General features: G+C 28.4%; 2 protein-coding genes across 3 annotated transcripts; one reads left to right on the forward strand and one right to left on the reverse strand.

Moving 5' to 3' along the window:
• Window positions 1–11474: 11474 nt before the first annotated feature.
• Window positions 11475–16062, forward strand: LOC110612190 (protein WVD2-like 6). 2 transcript variants are annotated; one of them, XM_043955395.1, is made up of 9 exons: window positions 11475–11766; window positions 12774–13046; window positions 13131–13361; window positions 13482–13522; window positions 13710–13781; window positions 13896–13974; window positions 14067–14138; window positions 14224–14334; window positions 15229–16062. In XM_043955395.1, the coding sequence occupies exons 2-9, from the start codon at window positions 12780–12782 to the stop codon at window positions 15658–15660; spliced, it is 1305 nt and encodes a 434-aa protein (XP_043811330.1). In that variant the 5' UTR covers window positions 11475–11766; window positions 12774–12779; the 3' UTR covers window positions 15661–16062. The 2 variants fall into 2 exon arrangements, with proteins under 2 accessions (XP_043811330.1, XP_043811329.1); XM_043955394.1 differs by having other exon boundaries at window positions 11476–11766; window positions 13893–13974.
• Window positions 16063–16534: 472 nt separating this feature from the next.
• Window positions 16535–18098, reverse strand: LOC110610952. Its single transcript, XM_021751033.2, has 3 exons — window positions 17254–18098; window positions 17006–17178; window positions 16535–16875 (listed from the first exon to the last, which is right to left on the reverse strand). The coding sequence occupies exons 1-3, from the start codon at window positions 17788–17790 to the stop codon at window positions 16722–16724; spliced, it is 864 nt and encodes a 287-aa protein (XP_021606725.2). The 5' UTR covers window positions 17791–18098; the 3' UTR covers window positions 16535–16721.
• Window positions 18099–20646: the final 2548 nt, after the last annotated feature.

The raw sequence follows: 20646 nt of genomic DNA on the forward strand, positions 1-20646 counted from the left end.
ATCTGTAAAGGGACTTTAGGCCGCCGAAAGTCCCCTGTCCAACCTTTTTCAGCGTGTTTTCTATATGTATTCTTGTATATTTTTAGGGGTTTCTTGGAGTAGTTTTTAGAGTTGTAAAAGTTATATTTGGTCTCCCATTTAAGTCCATCTGTGTAGGATCGAATTTGAGAGACCGTAGAGACTTACAATGAGATAACTATTTCAGAGTTAGGCGTGCATCAGTCAGAGGTGAGTAGAATTAAACTGAACTATTATTTTACAGAAATCAAATGTTTTAAGCATACTCATGCATTACGAATTTCATATACAAATATGATTAGGTTGCCTTGTATTATTATTTATGAATATGATGCACTGCATAATTTATTGTTATTGTGGATGGATGTTGGATGATCCACTAGCTTTCGAGTATATTATGATATGTTATGACAGATATGGAAGTCCAAGTCAAGGCCCATTATACGCCCTTGGCATTATGTAAGAGAAAGTTCAGGTCAAGATCCATTCTACGTCCCGGCACTATAGATATATTATGCTATATTTAAGAGAAAGTCCTTATGAGCACCCATTGTGGGTCGGATACTATTGAAATTTGCAAAGGGTTACTGGTGACAAATCTATCTTAATGTGAATTGTTTGTATTGTGATGCATTCATACGATCATATGTTTTATTAAAATGCTTTTGTTTATGTTTTTTCTCACTAGACTCTTGTAATTTATCCCTTTCTCCTAATCTCAGGTTTGCAGAACTAGAATTAGTTCGGGAGAATAGCAAAGTTGTGTGATATAGTCCTAATGTAATAGGTTAGTTGTGAACATATAATTTTTATTATGGATTAGAATTGTGCTTTGCTCGAATTTTCTTTTATAATCCCTCATTTATGATCTTTTATGTTAAAATTTTAAAATTGAAGCTATGTTGATCTAAGTTTGAGACATGTAATGTTGACCATACTGGAGCATTTGATGAAGACTCTATTATGAATTTTATATTTTTCAGTCATGATATATGTGTACGTTGAGTTTCGATTTTTGAGATGGAAATACTTTTATATATTTTATATGTTTATGTGATCATGTATGAGATTATATAAGTGTAACAAGATGTATAATAGGTTTATTATGGATTTCGGCGAACTTACATCAATCTAAACTTTAGTGCCGATGGTAATTCGATTTTCTGATTGTTACAATTTAGCAGGAATTAGGATGGCGATGTCTTGCGCTAAGCGTCTCAAAAATTTTGGTCATCGAAAAAAAATAATAATTTATAATACTATCTTTAAAATTTAATAAAATTTATAATTTTATTTTTATTTTTTAATGAAAAGTTATTTAATATCTTGAATTCCGTTCTAATGAAAAATAGTACATTAATATACTACTTTTATAACAGTTTAGTATTAATAATTTAAATATTTTTAATAATTTAATTACTTTAATTTGAATTGATTTGTTCACAATATAATTGATTAATAAATTTAACCGATAAAATAAAATTTTAATCATTAAATTATTTTCTTATTAAATATCAGTAATTAAATTATAAATTTTATTAAAATTTAGAGGTAGCTTAAAATTTCTTTTAAATAAAAAACAATTAAAAATAACTTTATCAAACTTGACCATACAAGCTCTCCTCTTCTCCTTCCCCCTTTCCTTTCCTCTTTGTAACGATTGATTTGATTGATGTCTACATACAGTAATAGACGCGATTAAAAATTTAAAAAATTATTTGTAATATAATATAATTAATAAATTTAAAATTTTATTTGTAAAATTTAATATTTTAATTTTAAAAATTTAATTTTAAAATTTAATGCTGTAAAAATTAGATTAGAGGTTGGTTCGACCAATAATTCTGTTAATCAATAATTTTATCTTGATAAAAAAAAAATTTAAAAATATTTTTATCAATAAAAAAAAATTATATCCGCCTTTTAAATTTCTAAATTCTCTTCATCCCTCTTACAAGTGGTGGGTTTATCATCAGAGGTTCTCATTGATAGCCAGACCCTTCTCTTTGGTAGGGCACCGGTTGCGCCGCTGCGGCACTACCGACTGCACCGCTACGGCACCTTCATCCCCTTTAAAGTATTTTCCAGTCGCCGATACGGCACATGCCCCCTTACCGTACCTTCCCTCCGCCCCTGCCGATAAACCATACCAACTTGCTATTGTCCCCTTTTTTTTCGTAGTTGTTGCTGCAGAACAAATCTGTCTCTGTTCTTTTGCTCATACGCTGCATTTGGGTTCTTTTTCTTAGCTAAAAACCCATTTGTTTATTCTCTCCATGGAGAAGCATTTTAGGCTCATTTCAATGACCCCTCTGTTTCTCGTCCTGTGCATCCCGTTTGCTTTTGCTGGTCATGACTATGGCCAAGCTCTGAGTAAGAGCATTCTCTTTTTTGAAGCTCAAAGATCTGGTTACCTTAATCACATAATGAGAGAGTCACTGGGAGAGCTAATTCTGGGCTAAATGATGGCAAGGGGTAAGTTTAAGACATCATTCCCTTATAAAAATCCAATTGGATTTGTGAGCTTTTACTATTTCAGCTCTTTCAACACAATTATTTTTTTTTTTATTTCAAGTGTTTTTAATGGTGGAAGAATTAAATTTTAAAAATTAAAGCGGTAAAAAAAAATAATTTTTTTTAAAATTTAATTGCATATATTGATAAAATAAAAATTAAACCCTAATCATTTGATAAAATAAAAATTAAACCCTAATCATTCTCCAATTCAAGACTATTCAATATTGGCATGTGACCCTCCCTGCCTTTGCTTTTGAAAGCATCAAGATGCTATCACTTTAAAACAATTAGGAAAAAAAAATTCAAAGTTTATGGCCCAATTTCACAAAACTTTTAATATAAAATTTATTGTTTCTACTTAAAAGTTAAGAGGATAGATTATAAAAAGTTTAGTTATTTTAATTTTTATTAATTATTATTAAAAAAATTATTGGATATTTTATTTTTTCATATTTATAGTATAATTTTTTAAATTTATATAATAAAGTTCGACTTTTTCAATTAATTGTAATCATAGACAAAGCATAAAATTAATTTAAAATCTATTAAATTCAATATAATTTATTTTGATAATTCTGCTGTGTATGCTGCATTTGATGTCGGTAATTTTCTAGTTGTTAGCATGATTATGAGGTTATTAATTATACTAAATTTAAATTGGTAAAAATCAATTTTATAGTCTGACTAGTAAATAATCAAAAATATTGAATTTTATTATATAAAATTAGAAAATCTGATTATAAATGTAAAAAAAAAATAAGAGATTTACAATTTAATCTCTGAATATTGTAATTATTAATACGTCAGTTTTTATATTTTCAGAAATCTATTAAAATATTTTTATCTTTTTTTTGTCAACAAAATAATCTATTCGCTTATTTTTACCGTTAAAAATATAGTAAAAAACTAAATTATCCAATTCTTTTTCTCAATCTCCTCTTTCTCCTCATTCTCCTCCTCCTCCTCCTCCTCATTCTTCTTCATTGATTCTTCCTCCTCTACTTATTTGGTTCTTCTTCTTCTTTGATTATTCTTTAATTTTTCTTTTTATTCTTTTTTTAAGGAGTAGAAGGAGATACTTCTTCTTCTTTTTCTTTTTCTTTCCTTTTTTTTTTAAGAAGGAGAAGGAGAAAGGACTATTTCGTTGACAGAAAAATGAGGAACTATTTCATTAACGAAAAGAAACGATAATAACATTTTAATAGATATAAGAAAATATAAGGACATTTTAATAGATTTATAAAAATATATGAACTGATTTGTTAATAATAGTAATATTCAAGGATTAAATAAAGAGTTTTATTTGAGGGTAAAATTAAATTTTAAAAATATTTTTTCTCATCCTTTATCTATTTTTAACGGAAAAAATGACGAAATGACTATTTTCTTAACTTACTATTTCAAGAAAAGATAAGGACGTTTTAATATATTTTTAAAAATACAGGGACTGACTTATTAATAATGACAATATCCAGAGACTAAATTATAAATCATAAAAAAAAAAGTAAAATATTAGATTTTTAATACAATAAATCTTATTAAAATAATTATTAATTACTAAAATAGGTAATGTTACCGAACATGCCTATATTCCTATGTAAAAAAAGAACATATGATGTTGATGATCCAAACATTAACATACAATTAAGACAAGATTAGGATCTTATGTTTGGTGGTAAACTTTAGCAAATTATTTTGAAGCAATCTTGAAGCTATAAAGTCTTTTTTCTTGTTAAAGTCATGTGGGGCCTTTGCTAAGCTTTGTTTTGATTGAATATTAGGGCAAAAGATTTGTAATTAGACTTAAGTTATTAATTTAAAATAATTAATTGGGCCTCACCATTACCATCTGAAAGTTACTTGTCTATATTGCTTCTATAATTGGCAAAAGACTTCCATTTTTCTAACAATTTATTTATTTATTTTAATTTTAATTGTCTTTTTCATTTGTATTCTATATACTTACGTATTCTTTCCGTTTAACTATAAAATTTTTTTTTTTAAATTTATAAATGAAAGGTTCAAATTCTCTATTACAGATCAATTTAAAACTAAAAAATATCAAAATTAAAAGTTTACCAATTTGAATACTCAACTCGGACAAATGCAAAAGATCGCTGCTTTCATCTTTGCAGCCATCGCCATTATTATCACCAATGCACAAAGATTAAAACTTCAAAAAATAAAGTCCAAAATCTATTCACCACGAAGTATTTACGGGTTTATTAGAAATAAAAGAAGGAAAAAACAATATATTTATTGAGGTGAGCAAAGAAAGTGCAAGACGTATATAAAAGGAAAGACTTCTTTCTCGATTGTGTCATGTAAGCCATTTTCAAAGCCGAAGTGTAATCAAAATAGAGAAGACGGCCGGAGAAAGAAGAAAGAAGACACTTTGCTATAAACTGCAAGAAAACACACACAACTACATGCAACAATCAGGCGAGCCGAAAGAAAAATTCCCCCATAAGAACCACTTACCAAAACTAAAACACCAAAAATAAATTGTGTACAACTTCATACCCATATATGGACAAAGAAGACAGAAGAGCCATCCCCACTTAAGAAGAATTAGAGCAATCGCATAGCCAACAAAAAAAAAAGTCTAACCCCTCGTATGATCTCTCCATAACAAAAGAAAACTCTATTAAAAGAAGGAGCGAAAAATTATTTTAAATAAATGAGAATCTTAAAAAAGTTGAATTAGGATGAAGAGGCTTTTCAGCATTTCTAATTTATATTTTTATTATAGTGATTGCATATATAATTAGATTTGATTAATTTTTTTAAAAAATAAAAATAAAAAGCAGTTACTCAATAGTCGGAAAAGAAACAAGAAAAAGCCTAAAAAAATAAAATATTTATATATCTGAGCTAATTATTATTAGATATTATTTAAAGTAAAATAATTTTTTATTTATACAATTAAAGTATACTCTAAAAATAAATAACAATTAAAGCACCACCTCACAGCACATGTTCAAAATGCCACAGAATGGCGGGTGGAAGGAACAAGCAATTGCAATATTAATCACTAATTTTTATGTAATATTTTAAGATGTTGTTAGAGTTTTATCCCATCCTCGTTAATTGAATTTTAAATTTTACTTTTTCAATTTGTTTATAACCGTTACTGAAATTCTATTTTTTTTATAAAATTAAAAAAATTTAAATATTTACATTTATATCCAATATTTTAAATAATAAAATTAATTTTTTTTTAATTTAACAGAATTATAGCCGATAAAACTAAATTAAATTTAAAAAAATTAATAATAAATTACAATAATTCTTAAAATTTTACATTATCCATAAAACATATAATTTTTAATTTAAATTTTTATATTAAAGTTAAATATATTTTATATTTATTTTATATAATATTATAATGTTTATTATAAATAAATTTCTATTATATAAAATATCACATATAAATAATATACATTAATATTTATATTTAATATTATAAATTATGTATATATTTTTTATTTTTAAAAAATTTTACTTCCTGCTGATAATATTATATATTTTAAATTTTGAAGTTTTATTTTTGTTTATTTTTAAAATTTTTATTAATATTTACCGCATTATATAAAAGTGAAAATAGTAAATAAATAATGAGATTATAAAAAAAAGTATATTATTATAATAAAAATATAAATTTAATGACTATTTTATTATTTAAATAAAAGTTTAAAAGCTATATTATAATTTAATATTAACTTATTTGAATTTAATTTAGTTTTCTTATCTATATAATCATAACATTAATTTTATTATTACTACATTTATGACCGTTATTATATTTTTATTTTCATAATCAATAAAAATTAAATAATGATAAAATTTAAGAGAGATAGTATGGGACTAAACTTGCTTAATTTAACTAAATAGTTAAATTTTTTGATGTATTATGAAAATTAAAAGGAAATTTCAAAATACTTACATTAAATTAATAATAAGGTTGGATTAATTAGAATTAAAGTATAAAAAATATGTTTTAAAAATTAGATAAGATTTTTATAAATTTTAAAAAATTAATTCAGATGTGATTTGTTATTATAAAATAGGACTATAAAAAATTGATAAGTTAAGACACGATCCCTCTCGTTAAAAGTAAGATACCACTCCATTTTTTTATCATATCTCGTCCCTTTAAAAATATGAGTTTTTACATAAAATTATCATTAACAAGTACGATTAAGCAGATATTCATTATATCTAAAATCTTCAATCAATTAGTCGGATGGAATTCCTTATCAATTAGCCAACCCAATTAGATTCTCATAAAATGTTATAGTTAACTCCATTTTTTTACAGTATAAAAATTAATGATCGCAGTAAAATTTTCATAAAATATTATAGTTAACTCTATTTTTTTACGATATAAAAGTTAATGATCACAGAAATAAAAATAGGCATTTTTACACAATTATGAGTTCTAAGCAATTTCTTGCATTCGTTCGTTTCTTCAATTTACCATACTTCAGCTTGAGTTTGGAGTGTCATATGTGTCAACCACCTAATATTTTTTTTTATAATTGATCAATCGCAATATAATTTAGTTTCGATCATATTACTAATTATATTAAAATTAAAACATTTATATTTGATTATAAAAACATGAAAAGGTTTATTGATGAGTTTAATTTAAGTCAGATAAATTGTTTGAATGTTTTTGTTATAAAATTCAGCCCTTAAATTTAATAAAAATTAAATCTTTTTGAAATTTAATCAAAATCAAATAAAAATGACAAAATGAAGATACATAGTTGGATTAACCTTTGAATTAAAATCAACAATATTACTCCAAAATTGGTTAGAATAAAGCCATCCATCATTTCTATTTAGAGTCTGTTTCAAACATGATGAACATGGCCTTAAAGAAAACAAAAAAAAACCCTACAAAAATTTCCCAGAAAGAAGAGAAAAATCACTCTAGACAGTGACCAAAACAAAACAAGATATTTTCCCTGTCTTTTTGGGAGGAAGAGATCGTTAGTGGAATAAAAGAAAATGAAAAGAATCATGAGAAATATTTGAGAGAAAATTTCTCTTTAAAAGTTTAAAGAGAGAATAAATTTGAGAATAGTATGAATATAAAATTAGTTCATTTAGCAAAAATTGGCAAAGAGAGCTATCAGATATGTGAAAAAAAAAATTTATTATTAAACCATAAAACTCATGGATTAAATTTTCTCTTAGACTATATTATAAATTATCCTTTTATTAGTCATAAAGGGTATTTTTCCAATTGTGCATAATTGCAACAGCTACAACTTACCTCTATGTAGCTATCATTAGTGGTCAGTGATCTAAAAATTAATCTTGAAAGACATCATAAATTGGTGAAATTAATGTCCAACTCAGTAAGCACAGAGATAATATCAAGGTCGACAATTAATAAACTCTCATTAATTAATTTAATTTTATGACTAATTTTATACGGGTAAGATTTAAAAAAATACGTATTCATATAAATATTAATTTATAATAAAAAAATTAAATTTTTAGTATGTATCGCCGTTAAATCACCGTAAAAATTCGACCGATGAATTTTATTTATTTTTATATATAATTAATGATAAAAAAAAATTAATACTCATATAAATAGCGTTACTTTTATTTCTTCTCTCCACCTTGGCTTGAAAGCATTTGTCTCTTAGAATGAAGGTGATGCTGCCTATTAAGCAAAGCAATTTTCTTATATATTTTCTCATCTTAGCTAATTTACATGATAATGGTAATGATGAGGCTACACTCTTAATTCAACTAGGCATAAACCAACTCCCCACCACCTATTATTATTATTTTTTTTTATTAACATTTTATCTAATAATTTTTTATCCTCTTTATCAATTGCTGAAAAGTAGATAATTTTTTATTAATTTCATAATTTTAATTAATTAAATAAGAGAAATAATTAGTGAAAAAATAAAAGTCATGTATTTCATTATATATAATGATGTGCTTAGTTGTCTTTAAAAACTTAATTTTTTAAAATTTAAATTATTAAATAAAATATTTAAAATAATCGATTGATTGGATAATTCTAATTAAAAGTTTAAATTTTAACTACAAATTTAAATAAGTTTAATTTATCTAAAATTAAAAAAATATTTTTTTAAAATGATATATCAGTGTATAAAGGTAAATTATAATTCCAACAGGTTTATATGATACATGAATTAAGTATTATGATATAAAGAAATTACTTTCTATTTTTAAAATAAATTATTTTTTGCATTTTAAAAATATTATTAATATTTTTATATATAAATTTATTAATATATTTTATTTTTTAAATTAAAATTAAATTATAAAAAATAAATTATTTTGTTGAAAAATATATTTAAAAAATATTTTTAAATATTAATTATTTTTTAAGAACAAACCAAACGAAGATAATTGGTTTTGATACATTAAAATATTTTTATTTTATTTTATTCTTAAAATATATTAATAAAAGTTCAATATATAATAATTAAAAAATATATTTTTTTAATAAGAAACAGCGGCACATTCACATACTTAAATATATTTAAGACTGATATAAATATATATGAATAAATTTAAAAGATTTTAAATTCTATTAAAAAACGAGCGGGATGATTTATAAACAACCGTAATTTTACAACTTTTTCAAATATAGAGTCGAACAACTGTCCATATGAAAAATGAATAGGCAACTGTGGATATGAAACATTGGTATAATGATCGGAGACGGCCGGTGTGCGACCACCACTGAAGTAGAATCTTTGCCGCCTCACTCACGGGCAGTGGATTAGGGTTTTATGATGTGTATGAAATCTTTCTAATTTTGGTATAAGAATCCAATTTTTCAGTACTAGAATCACTTTAATAAATCTATTCTTTGTATAGCGATGCAAACAAAATTTGAATAAAATATTTACATGACTAGGTGGTCTGGTCTCTTTAAATAGAGACAAGTGAATGTGGGATGCACTGTATCATATCATATGTCCCTTCATCTACCAGTAATTGTTTTATGATTAATTAGTTATAGGGTTACAGATTACATACTTTAGCTTAGTACAAATCTTTTACAGATCAAGATTCCAAGCCATGTTATTATGTATAAGAAAAAAATATATTTATTTATTTTAATTAATTAATTAAATATTAACACTAATTTTCTTTTCTGGATTAGAGAAACTTATTTTCTTTTTATTTTTTTTAGATCGTTTTATTCTTTTTTGCTACATTCGTGTAACTTCTCCTATTTCGGGTATTCTTTTTTATTTAGAACATGATTTTTTTTCCTCTATGTTTTGAGTTAGATGTAAATATTTAAATTTTATTTTTATTTAGTAAATTTAAAGTGCGCTAAAAAATAAAATTTTAGTTAAATTTTTAAGATTTTATTTTCGGTTCAAAATCAAACCGACCGATTACACAATTCAAAGTTTTCTATTAATAAGTTTTAAGAAGATTCTATGATCCTGTTTAAAAATATTTTTAAGTTGGCCTTTGTGTTTACACACGATATTATTTCTATGGCTTCTGGTTTTTTTTCCTTCAGATAGAAGACAGAATCAACGACGTTATTTCTTTCTATCTTTTTGCGATGTGGGTTTTTTTTCGAATCGATTGAATTCAAAGCGTGTTTAGAGTTTTCTTAGCTATGAGTTTAAATTTTTTTTTTTTTCGTAAATATTTAGTCTATTAAGAGTTTTGTTTTTGGGCCTTTGGATTTCTCTTCGTAGACTTCAATTTTTTTTATCTCTAACAAAAAAAATCAAGTGTTAAAATTTTGAAGGAGCTATAAAAAAAAAAGTTGAGTGAATGTTTGAATCTAAATGTAAGATATTTCTCTACATTATTGAAGAGAGAAAACTCTTTTTTTTTTTCTTTTTTTTTTTTTTTTTTCCCTTTTCTATGCTATTTGTGTATAGTCTCTTCTGTCTCTCCGAATAGGAGACTTCTCTTCACCATTATAAAATGATTTTTTTTTAATTTCTTTTTATTTAATATTTGAATTTGCTTTAATTGGCTAATATTTTGAACTTTATAGTAATTAATTAGTTTCTATTCACACCATTATTCAACTGTTAACCGGATTAATAGTATTATAAAGAAAAGTTTCTAAAGTCTTTCAAATCATCACTAAATTAATATCTTTAATTAAAATATTATAAAAAAATTGAAATTATAGAAACAAGGTGTCCCTAATATAATTATATAAAATTCTAACATTAAAGTTAGTTCAACAATAACATATTAAAAAAAATCATATAGCCTTTCTTTGAAATTAAATATTTTATAAGAATTCAGTTAAATTTATGAAGTAAATCTTTAATTTCATTAAGGTGTTGTTTGATTCAAATTAATCTATTTTTTTATGTGCTTTCAAAAAAAAAATCTATTTTTTATGAAGTTCAATTTCCGGAAAATATATTTCTTAGAAAATTTAATTCTGAGAAAATATGAGTTAATATATTTAATTGATATATTAAACTTTTGAAAATTTTAGAGATTGAGAGAGTAAAATTTAATTCAGATGTATTTACTATTAAACTAAATTTGGAGTACATTTTATAATATTTTATCAATAAATATGATCGATAAATTAAATAAATTTTAGCATTTCACGAAAAAATTTAATTTTTTTATTTAATTTTTTTCAAAACAAACAAGATTTAAAAAAATGTTAAAATAATTTAATTAGTAGAATTTTGAAAATATTAATAAATTTTTAAATTAAAAGAATGAATTAATAAATTTTTTTTCATGATATAGAAATTAATATATAATTTTTTTCTATTTTATATAAAATTTATTTTCAAAAAAATATTTTACTTGAGGCCAGCAAGGCAGGCAGTAAGTTAGTAAGGTAACTGTTTAGTTACAGGGTCACTTCCATTTTAAAACCGTAGAGTAACCGTATACCTTTATCCGATGGTATACTCTCTCTCTTTGAGACTGAGACAGTGACCTGGGAATTGGATTTGGATTTCAAATCCGCTGATTTAAAACGCCTTTGAGCCTTAAAAATCCCACAAATTCTCTCTCTCTCTCTCTCTCTCTCTACATTTGAATTTTCACTATCCCATAGATCTTCTTCTCCTCTCTCGGTTTCGGATCCTCCGATTTGCAAAACCTCCGCTTCTGCTTCTCTCTCTCGCCGATCTTCTGTACTGTATCCGTTCACTAATATCTCTCTCTCTCTTTTTAGTCGAATCTGTTCGCATGGAGCTCTGATTACTCCAGGTATTGAGGAAAACTTTCTACTTGTTTTTATTTTCTCTTTTGTTTGTTTGCTGAGAAAGTGAAGGAAACTAAAAGTTATAGCTCTCTTATTACTGTTAATTCGACACCTGGAGTTCTCATTGTAAATTAGAATCTAAGTAGTGGGTTTTCTATTTCATAACCCAATGAATGAAGTTGATTCATTTTACAAATTTTGTTCCATCTTTCTGCTTTGAGTAGATCAGTAAGCCAATGACGGATTTGCCCCTTAGTGCTTCCCTCACACACCACCCCTCCCCTCTCTTTTCTTTATGTTCTACAGATTCTCTATTTGGTCCTAATGTGGTGGTGTTTTATTATTTAGTACCCCCTATTTTTTGCTGAGCGTTTTATGATTATTGGTCTCCTGATTTGGTTCTGAAATTTCGCTGTGTCCAACCGCCTTTTGTTTTTGTTTAAATATGCCTTATTGGTTGTTTACACATAAAAGAGCAGGAAAGTAGTATAAATTAGAAATTGAGGTGGATTTTTGTTTATGGTTTTTTATTAATCGGAAGAGAGCCTATAGAGGTTCCTGTTGGCTGGTTCTGTGTTAACTTGAAGAATTTAATATGATTGTACTTGGTACTTTTTACTACTGCTTAGTAGAGGCTAAACTAGTGGGTATTGCTGAAATATTGTAGTACCCTCGTAACAAGTCGCCTAGAATATGGTAATCTTACATGTTTATGTTAGATATTATGTCTCCTAATTTCTGTGCTTATCTGTAAACTCTGTTTCTAATTCAATTCGCATTTTAGCAATGACTTGGTGATAGAATTTAATGGGTGTGGCTCTGTTTGACAACAAATTTTGAAACTTTTGCTCATCAAGACTAGATTTTATTATCATCCTTTTTGTTTAAGAGTGCCAATCTGACATTTCCCTGTTTGATGCATCTCCTTTTGGAGTAAAAAATATTAATCACGAGTATCATTTTCTTTCTCTCTCTCTCTCTCTCTCTCTTTTTTTTTTTTGTGTGTGTGCAGTATCCAATGGATTCTGATAATCTTCTTCCCATTGATGGGTTTGGAACGGCCCATCAAAATGGTGATCATGTGCAAAGTCTTGCCGCTGGAGACGTTGGTGTTTCAGATAATGTAAATGGGACTATTGACAAAATTTCAGAATCTACAGGGCCAGACAAAAATTTAGAGATTGCATCTAAGTTGGAAGATAGTGCTACTAATAATTCATATGCAGTTGAGGTCGGGGAAGGATCAAATGTCCATGCGAGAAGCAATGGATTCACTGGTCCTAATGTAAGTGCATTAGCATTCCAAGATGTTTGTTTGATTAATAGATAAATTCAAGGCTGCTTATAAACTGATCAATCTGTCATATAGGAAGGGGAAACGAAAGATGCTGAACGTTCAGATAAAGTGAAATCGCCAAAGGGCCTTGGAAAGAGCAAGAATGAAAAGCCATCAAACCTAAAAAATGTCTCAGCCACTCAGATGAAAGCGGGCAAGGATGGAAAAATAACCAGGGCGCCTCCTACTGTTTCAAATGGGTCACTTGCATCAAATTCACAGTCAAAGCAGACTTTGAGAAGCAAATCGTTCAATGAGAAGCAGGTTAGGCATCAAGATATACATTTATGTCATTTAAGTTTCTTGACTGTATAGGATGTGTTTGTGGTGTTTACCATCTGCACAGTTGCTTATGTCTCATTTGATTTTGTCTGTTCCTAACAGCATTCTGGGAAGTCTGATGCGACATCCTCTGAAGGCCACATGTATGTATTGTTGTTTGCTCATATTAATGCTCTCCTTTATTAATTACAAGAAAAGAAAAGAGGGGTAAAGAGTGCTAATTTGATCTGGAATTTTTGATTATTTTTCAGTGTCTGTTAAAATTATAAATCACATTTGATAATTACTCTTCTATCCAGCTCTTTGTGAACTGTGATTTCCTGGATACAGGGAGAGGACAAAAGTGAAAGCTTTGAAGAAAGGACCTAATGCTAAAGCTGAAGAGGAGCCACAAACTCCTATGTATCCTTTTTATGCTGAAGTTTTTCTCATATATGTAATATTTATTTGTCTTTGTATTATTTTTTGTAATTTGATCTTTCTAAGCTGAGTTCATCCTTAATTACCCTCTAGAAGTCCCACTCGCAGAGTGGGGGCACTTCCAAATTATGGTTTTAGCTTTAAGTGTGATGAGCGAGCTGAGAAAAGGAAGGAGGTTTGTATTCTTGAATCCTTCTTGATTGAATATGTGAGCTTCTCCTGCAAAATTTACAGTTTCAACATAATATTTCAACTTTTATTGGACAGTTCTACTCTAAACTTGAGGAAAAGATTCAAGCCAAGGAAGAAGAAAAGAATACCTTGCAAGCAAAATCCAAGGTATAAAATTATTTGCAATTTCAGTGGATTTGGATTTCTGTGTGAATTTTGTTCCTATCATGGCTAATTTTCAATCCTATTACAGGAAACTCAAGAAGCTGAGATCAAGTTGCTTAGGAAGAGTTTGAACTTCAAAGCAACACCAATGCCTAGCTTCTATCAGGAGCCTCCACCACCTAAGGTGGAGCTAAAAAAGGTAATTATTTCATGCATTTTAAATGTTAGTGAATTTACTCAAAGGCCTAAGTTCTTTTGGTTTTAGGATCTTAATCTATCTAAATACGTTTGTGCTACTTAGTGAAATTTCTGAACACAACACATTCCTCTCCTGTAGTTGCTGAAAATCCTGATGTTAGCACAGTACCAAATGGCAATTACATCTTTTTATTTTGCTTTTTTTTTTCTTCCCTTATTGGTCTTGATTTTATCCACATATATGTCTCATTCTTTTAGTTTTACTTCTTACATTTTAGTAATTAGTGTTAAATTTTTTAAGGTACTATTTTGTTTCTCTAGAATTTGCATATTTTTTGTGCTTATTCTTACATTTGTTTTTTATCCACAGGAAGAGCATAAAAATTTTGTTCCAATATGCTTCTGTTTGTTGTCTATGAAGCTAGGACTTTTACCATCGATAGTATTGATGTTGTACCCTAAAATTCTTGGTTTATGCCATGCCAATTTTTTACACTTTGTTGGGTCACTAAGAATGCAAAGCAAAGGAAGAAGGGGGGGGGGTGCTAAAAAGAAGGATCGTTGGACACATCACTATTGTTTGACGTCTCGCTAAATAATTGGAAGTTGAACTTCTTTTGGAAGGTTCATTTGGGAAATTATCAGGGTAAACATTCTCACACTATTGAGATTGGTGGGCTAATATGTGGGCATTTCAACCTAATTAATCTTGCAATAGCTATATCTCTGTTTAGGACTTATTTCCAAGGGTGTACACCATAAAGGCATTTTGGTCTCCTGTTGATACCAAATATTTTAGTTAAAATGTTATTTGGTTGCAGAAAACTAGATGGCGGGACTATCATCCCATTTAAATTACGTTGACCTTAGTTTCTTTTACTTTGCTTTGATGCAGATACCCACGACAAGACCCAAATCTCCCAAGTTAGGTCGAAGGAAGAGTTCATCTCCTGTAGATCCTGAAGTAAACAATAGCCAGAGTAGTCGGCTAAGTTTAGATGAGAAATTGTCTCAAAACAACTCTGCCAAAGGACCACCTCCTGTTCATTCAAAGAAGCCACAGAGAAAGTCCCTGCCTAAATTGCCTTCTCAGAAGAGCAGTTTATCCAATGCAACAAACAATGAGAAAACTGCATCATCATCTAAAGCAACAGAAGTGGAAAATGCCACCTTGTCGTGTCAAGTGAATGAAGAAGCTTCTCCTGTACAAGAGGTTCCAAGGGCTGCTTTAACTAGTGAAGCCCAGCCCCACAAAGATGAGGAGCTAGTAGTTGGAGAGCAAGCTCAGCCTACTGTAGTGCAAGAATGTATAGCTTCTGGGTGTTAATCAGCTGTGCCCAGAATGGCCTTGAATCGATGTCCGTAAATAAGAGGTCAAGACCTGAATCATCTCATCAATGAAGGAATGAAGAAAATTGCAGTATGGATTGTGATGTCATGTTTGTCAGTATTCAGCAGCATTGGTTGTTTTGTGTGCCTGCTCTCAAGGTTGCTGATGATCTTCTCATTAGTATTCTTCATTCTGCTTGCAGCATTGTATGTTACAATTTGCTAAAATTTAACTTATTTATGTTGTTAAGCATCCTTATTGAAAATATTTTTGGAAAATTTTGAAGAAGTCTGCTGCTAGATAATAGCTTGAGATCAGAAGTTATGTGATGTCCGTTTGAACCCATTCTATTGAACAATTTAACGTTGATGATGAAGGCTGGTTTCTTCTGTGATTTAATGGGAATCGTTGTGTTCTTTCTCTTCCTTGCATTTATCATAAATTAAGTTTTAATATAAATGACAACTCCTCATCAGGCATTATGATGAATAAATTATTATTTATATTAAAGTTTAATTTTGGATGATGTCTAAAATTATCTAAATATTTTTTTAAAAAAAAATTATGTTGGTTGGTTTAGTTTAGTTGCCTTTAATTTTTTACCATAGAGAAATTAAATAAATAATATATTATAATAAAAGTATAATTAAAAAATTAATAAAAAATTATATTTTTTAATAAATATGAAAAAATAAAATAAATAAAAATTATGAGATAAAATAAATATAGAACATAAAAAAAATAAGATTGAAAAATTAACAGGAGAGCTACAACAGAAACTCTCACTTTCATTGAACTATTATTAATTTTTGATTCTATGCTATAAATATTTTATATTTCCATATTTCCCACATCTATGTGTTAATGGAGAAAAAAACTTGTCAACAACTTCATCATCGTTGTGATGAGATGAGAAAAGAAATAGACTTTTAAGCCTCCTTTGTTTTCTTTTCTTTTCTTTTTTTTCTTTTTTTTTAAATTATTTTGCAATATATTATATGTATAAATATATATCTAATACAAAAAAAATCCAAAATCAAGAAATATTTATCAAAGCTTCAAGAAGTAGCAGCCACATGAGTATATCCTTGGGAAAGCCTGTGAGGTCCTCTGGTTGCCAAATGACTGCTCAATTGAACTCCTTTGTCTTCATTTTCTTCTTCTTCTTCTTCAGCATCCCACAGGAATCGAGCATATGAAGCAAGAACATAACTGCAAAAAGTAATATTATCAAATCAACATTTCTAAATTATTTGGTATTCAAAATTCATTAGCACTCAGACTAATGGGATTCACATCAAGGGTTCAAAGAATAGAGACTAACAGATAAAGAAAAGTTTACCAGTCATCAGGAGATGATTGAACAGCTTGATCAAAATAACTCTGAGCACGAGCACCATCCTTATGATTATTCCATATGAGATCTCCATACATGGAAAGAACATTTCCATCTCTTGCATTTGCTACCATTGCCCTTTCACATAGCTCCTCAGCTTTCACATTGTCACCTCGTACCTGAAACACAGTTCCATCAGCTTTGGAACTCAACTTCTTACATTCTCAAACAAGAATGGATCTAAGAATTCTTACCTCTTTCAAGAATTTTGCATAGTTTGCAAGAAGAAGACCATCTCCAGGATACGTTCTTATCATGCTTTGATAATATTTATCCATATGTTCGTTTTCTTCATTTCCATGATCTGAATCCCAGGACGACCCATCACTTCCACCGCTGCCGCCGCGACGTCCACCATTATTGCCAGAAACACCCCCAAGGTCACCACCCATTGGGAGCGTTTCAATTTCCTCCACCTCCTCCTCCTCCTCCTCAACCTCCTCTACCTCAGCAAGAGCCACCGACGACCTATCAGAAAGAAGAGATGCAGTTTCCATGCACACGCTCATTCCTGACTTAGGACTTTTCGATGATATTTTCTCCTTGGCCATAGAAAAGAGCCTAAGCTCGCCTTCTGATGATGTCCTTTTAAGGCACCAGGAGACGGTCCTCGACGGCGAAAACCTGGGACCGTGATCAGCTTCCTGGGCTGATAATTGGCAACCATATGCAGCTACAGCTGCATTGGCGTAGGTTTTCAAGATGGGTGTGGAAGTGCTTCTCAAAAGCATAATTTTATGTTCTTTCCAAACTTCTTGTTCTTCCTCTTGAAACCCTGAAATGGGTCTCGGAAGACTGAATCCTATATAGCCTCCATTAACGGAAGGCGAAGGTGGAATAAATAGATATTGCGAGGAAATGATGCGTAGCCGTCTGATTTTGATTGTGCGGCGTGCGTCAGAGACAAGAAAGCTTCTTGGGTGACTATGCGTCGACGTGTAGGGTCGGCAGTGAATTTTGGCCGTGAAGTTGAATGTTTCAGTTTTTTTTTTTTCTATTTTTAGACGTAGGCCAGTTTATCACCGTTGGATTTACATACTAATATGAGGTTATGAGATTTTATTATATAATTTTTATATTAATATTTCTGATAATATCTCAAAATTACTGTTATTTATAATATAATATCATATATATTATTTTAATATAAATTAAATTATAAATTTTAAAAATAATAAAATATCAGATTCTGAAAAAAAAATATATCTATATAATAATTTTTAAATAGATTAACTCAATATAATAAACTCTAATTTGATAACGCAAAACAGTCATATGCATAAATCTATCAGAATAGGCTAACTAGTGTCGTTTAATGTTTACATTGTTTTGTTAATTCATGGCATTAGGGTTTTAGATATTACTCATTGTCCTTTTTTCTTACAGCTGGGTTTTCTTAAATCGGCTCCCATGTCTAGGCCTGACTACGGGCTGGTTCTGGTCCGATTTCAAGCTGAAAATCATCGATTTTGTTGGCATTATGACTGCAAAGTGATTCTAATTTGACTTTATTGTAATTCAATTTCAGTTCAAATTTTTTAAATATAATCAATATTTTATATATTTAAATAAATAGATTTGTAATATATCAAACTTCAAAAAAAAAAGATTTGTAATATATCATTTATTTATATACAGTAAAAGATTAAAGCAACTAAATCAATTAAAAATAAAAATTTAAATGTAGTCGTTTTCAATGCTGATTCAAGGAGAGATTTGATCTGGTTTAAAAACTAAAACTGTTTGAGTAATCCAATAGTAAATTTAACCGAAACAATTATACTTCTATTCACAATTCAAATCAAACCGTAGCATGGGTGGACAGATTTTTCAAATATAGAACTTTTATGCATGCAATAGTTTTTTTTTAGTCAATTATCGTTGTGAATTTTTATGTAATTATTATGTAGCGAAATAATTTAATAAATAAATAATTATCTGTTTTATAATTTTTATTTATTTTATTTTATTTATATATATTAAAAAATATAATATTTTTATTGACTTTTTAATTATATTCATCTTAAAAATATTAAATTTTATTAGAGATAATTTTTGAAAATAAAATAAAACTAAATACAATTATAATAATTAATTTATATATTATTATAATAAAAAAGAAAATGAATAATAATTTTAGTATAATAAAAAATTAAAAAATAAATAAAAATTTAATAGGCTTGTTTGGTTATTACAAGTAAGAATTTTGGCTAAAATATAAAGTTTTTTCTAAAAGTTATTTAACATCTTCACTTTTACTTGTTTTGTTTTAAATTTTGTAGAAAGTTTAATTAATATTTATTTTTTATTTTATAAAAATATTCATCAATTGTAAAATTAATTAATTACATTTTTAAATTTAAGTGTCAAATAAAATCCAACTAAAGAAAGTGTTAATTTCGCATAAAAATCAATGGTAAAAAAATGCTCATAGTATTCTTAACTTTTTTTTTTTTTTTTTTCCAATGCAATACAAATTGCATTTTAAAAGACAAGCAAGCTACAACAAAGGCATATCAAAATGAGGCCAAGACCACCCAACATAAAGGAGCACAAGGACCAAACCTAGAAGCCCAAACTGACATTCAGCCTAACCCAAAAAAATCAATCCAGCCGAAAGGCAACCCTGTATGGCAGACAGAAAGTCAAGAAACGATCACAATCCGCTGCACCGTTCACCGCTTGCGACCATCGACCGACCGACGACGAGAAAGCAGCGCAGCGCAGCCCAGCCAAACCAACCTCCACCGTATCACCCACATCAAAAGCAAACAACTCGGAAGCAAATTGCAAACCATCATGCAAACACTGGAAAATACGATTCCCGTGGCAACCATTTTTACAGTTAAAAATTAATAAAAAAATTAATTAATAAATTTTTTAAAATATTAAAAATATTTTAATATATTTTTAATATTAAAAAATTAATTAATATTTTTTTATATATTTTAGAGATTAAATAATATTTTTATTATTATTATTGTTATTTTAATAGATACTACCAAATGAAGCAAAAAAATCTAAAATTGAGTTTTTTTCGATTCATACATAAAGAAGAAAAATTTTACAAATTCACGCAGTACCCAAAAATATTGTCAGATTCTGTGTGTCAAAATAGTGTGTTCGGCATTTGTTTGACATCATAGATGTCGAACAAAGGGCAATTCAACACCAATGGTGTCGAACTGCCATGTGGCGTTGTTATTTGATACCAATGGTATCGAACAATAACGGCCCTTGCTACGGGAGCAGTTCACACTGCTTCCGTGGCTGATGTGGCGTGTTCGCATCCTAGGTGTCAAAAGTGTGGACATGTTTGGCACTCCACACACAATCACATGGGGTGCAGAGATTATCTGCACCCCATGTGACATGCATGCATTTCTGCACCACTACGGACATGTTCGGCACTCAAATTGCCGAACATGTCCATATTTACTCCAACGCTCCATGTTCCACGCTCCACCGCTCCATGTTCCACGCTCCACCGCTCCTCTCACATTTATTCCAACTGTAACACAACGGCTAATTCGGCAGTTTTACTGCCGAACTATACCTCGACCTCGTCTATAAATTTACTAACCCTG

This window comes from Manihot esculenta, chromosome 3, assembly GCF_001659605.2.
Source record: "Manihot esculenta cultivar AM560-2 chromosome 3, M.esculenta_v8, whole genome shotgun sequence".
NCBI lineage: Eukaryota > Viridiplantae > Streptophyta > Magnoliopsida > Malpighiales > Euphorbiaceae > Manihot > Manihot esculenta.

Bases quoted from the DNA above. Each gene is read 5' to 3' on its own strand.
- LOC110612190 (XM_043955394.1), top strand. From the start codon at position 12,780: ATGGATTCTGATAATCTTCTTCCCATTGATGGGTTTGGAACGGCCCAT. The intron at 14,139-14,223 runs GTATAAAATTAT...ATCCTATTACAG, and splicing joins CCTTGCAAGCAAAATCCAAG to GAAACTCAAGAAGCTGAGAT. The intron at 14,335-15,228 runs GTAATTATTTCA...GCTTTGATGCAG, and splicing joins CTAAGGTGGAGCTAAAAAAG to ATACCCACGACAAGACCCAA.
- LOC110610952 (XM_021751033.2), bottom strand. From the start codon at position 17,790: ATGCTTTTGAGAAGCACTTCCACACCCATCTTGAAAACCTACGCCAAT. The intron at 17,179-17,253 runs GTAAGAATTCTT...ACTGTGTTTCAG, and splicing joins ATGCAAAATTCTTGAAAGAG to GTACGAGGTGACAATGTGAA. The intron at 16,876-17,005 runs GTAAACTTTTCT...TACTTTTTGCAG, and splicing joins CAATCATCTCCTGATGACTG to TTATGTTCTTGCTTCATATG.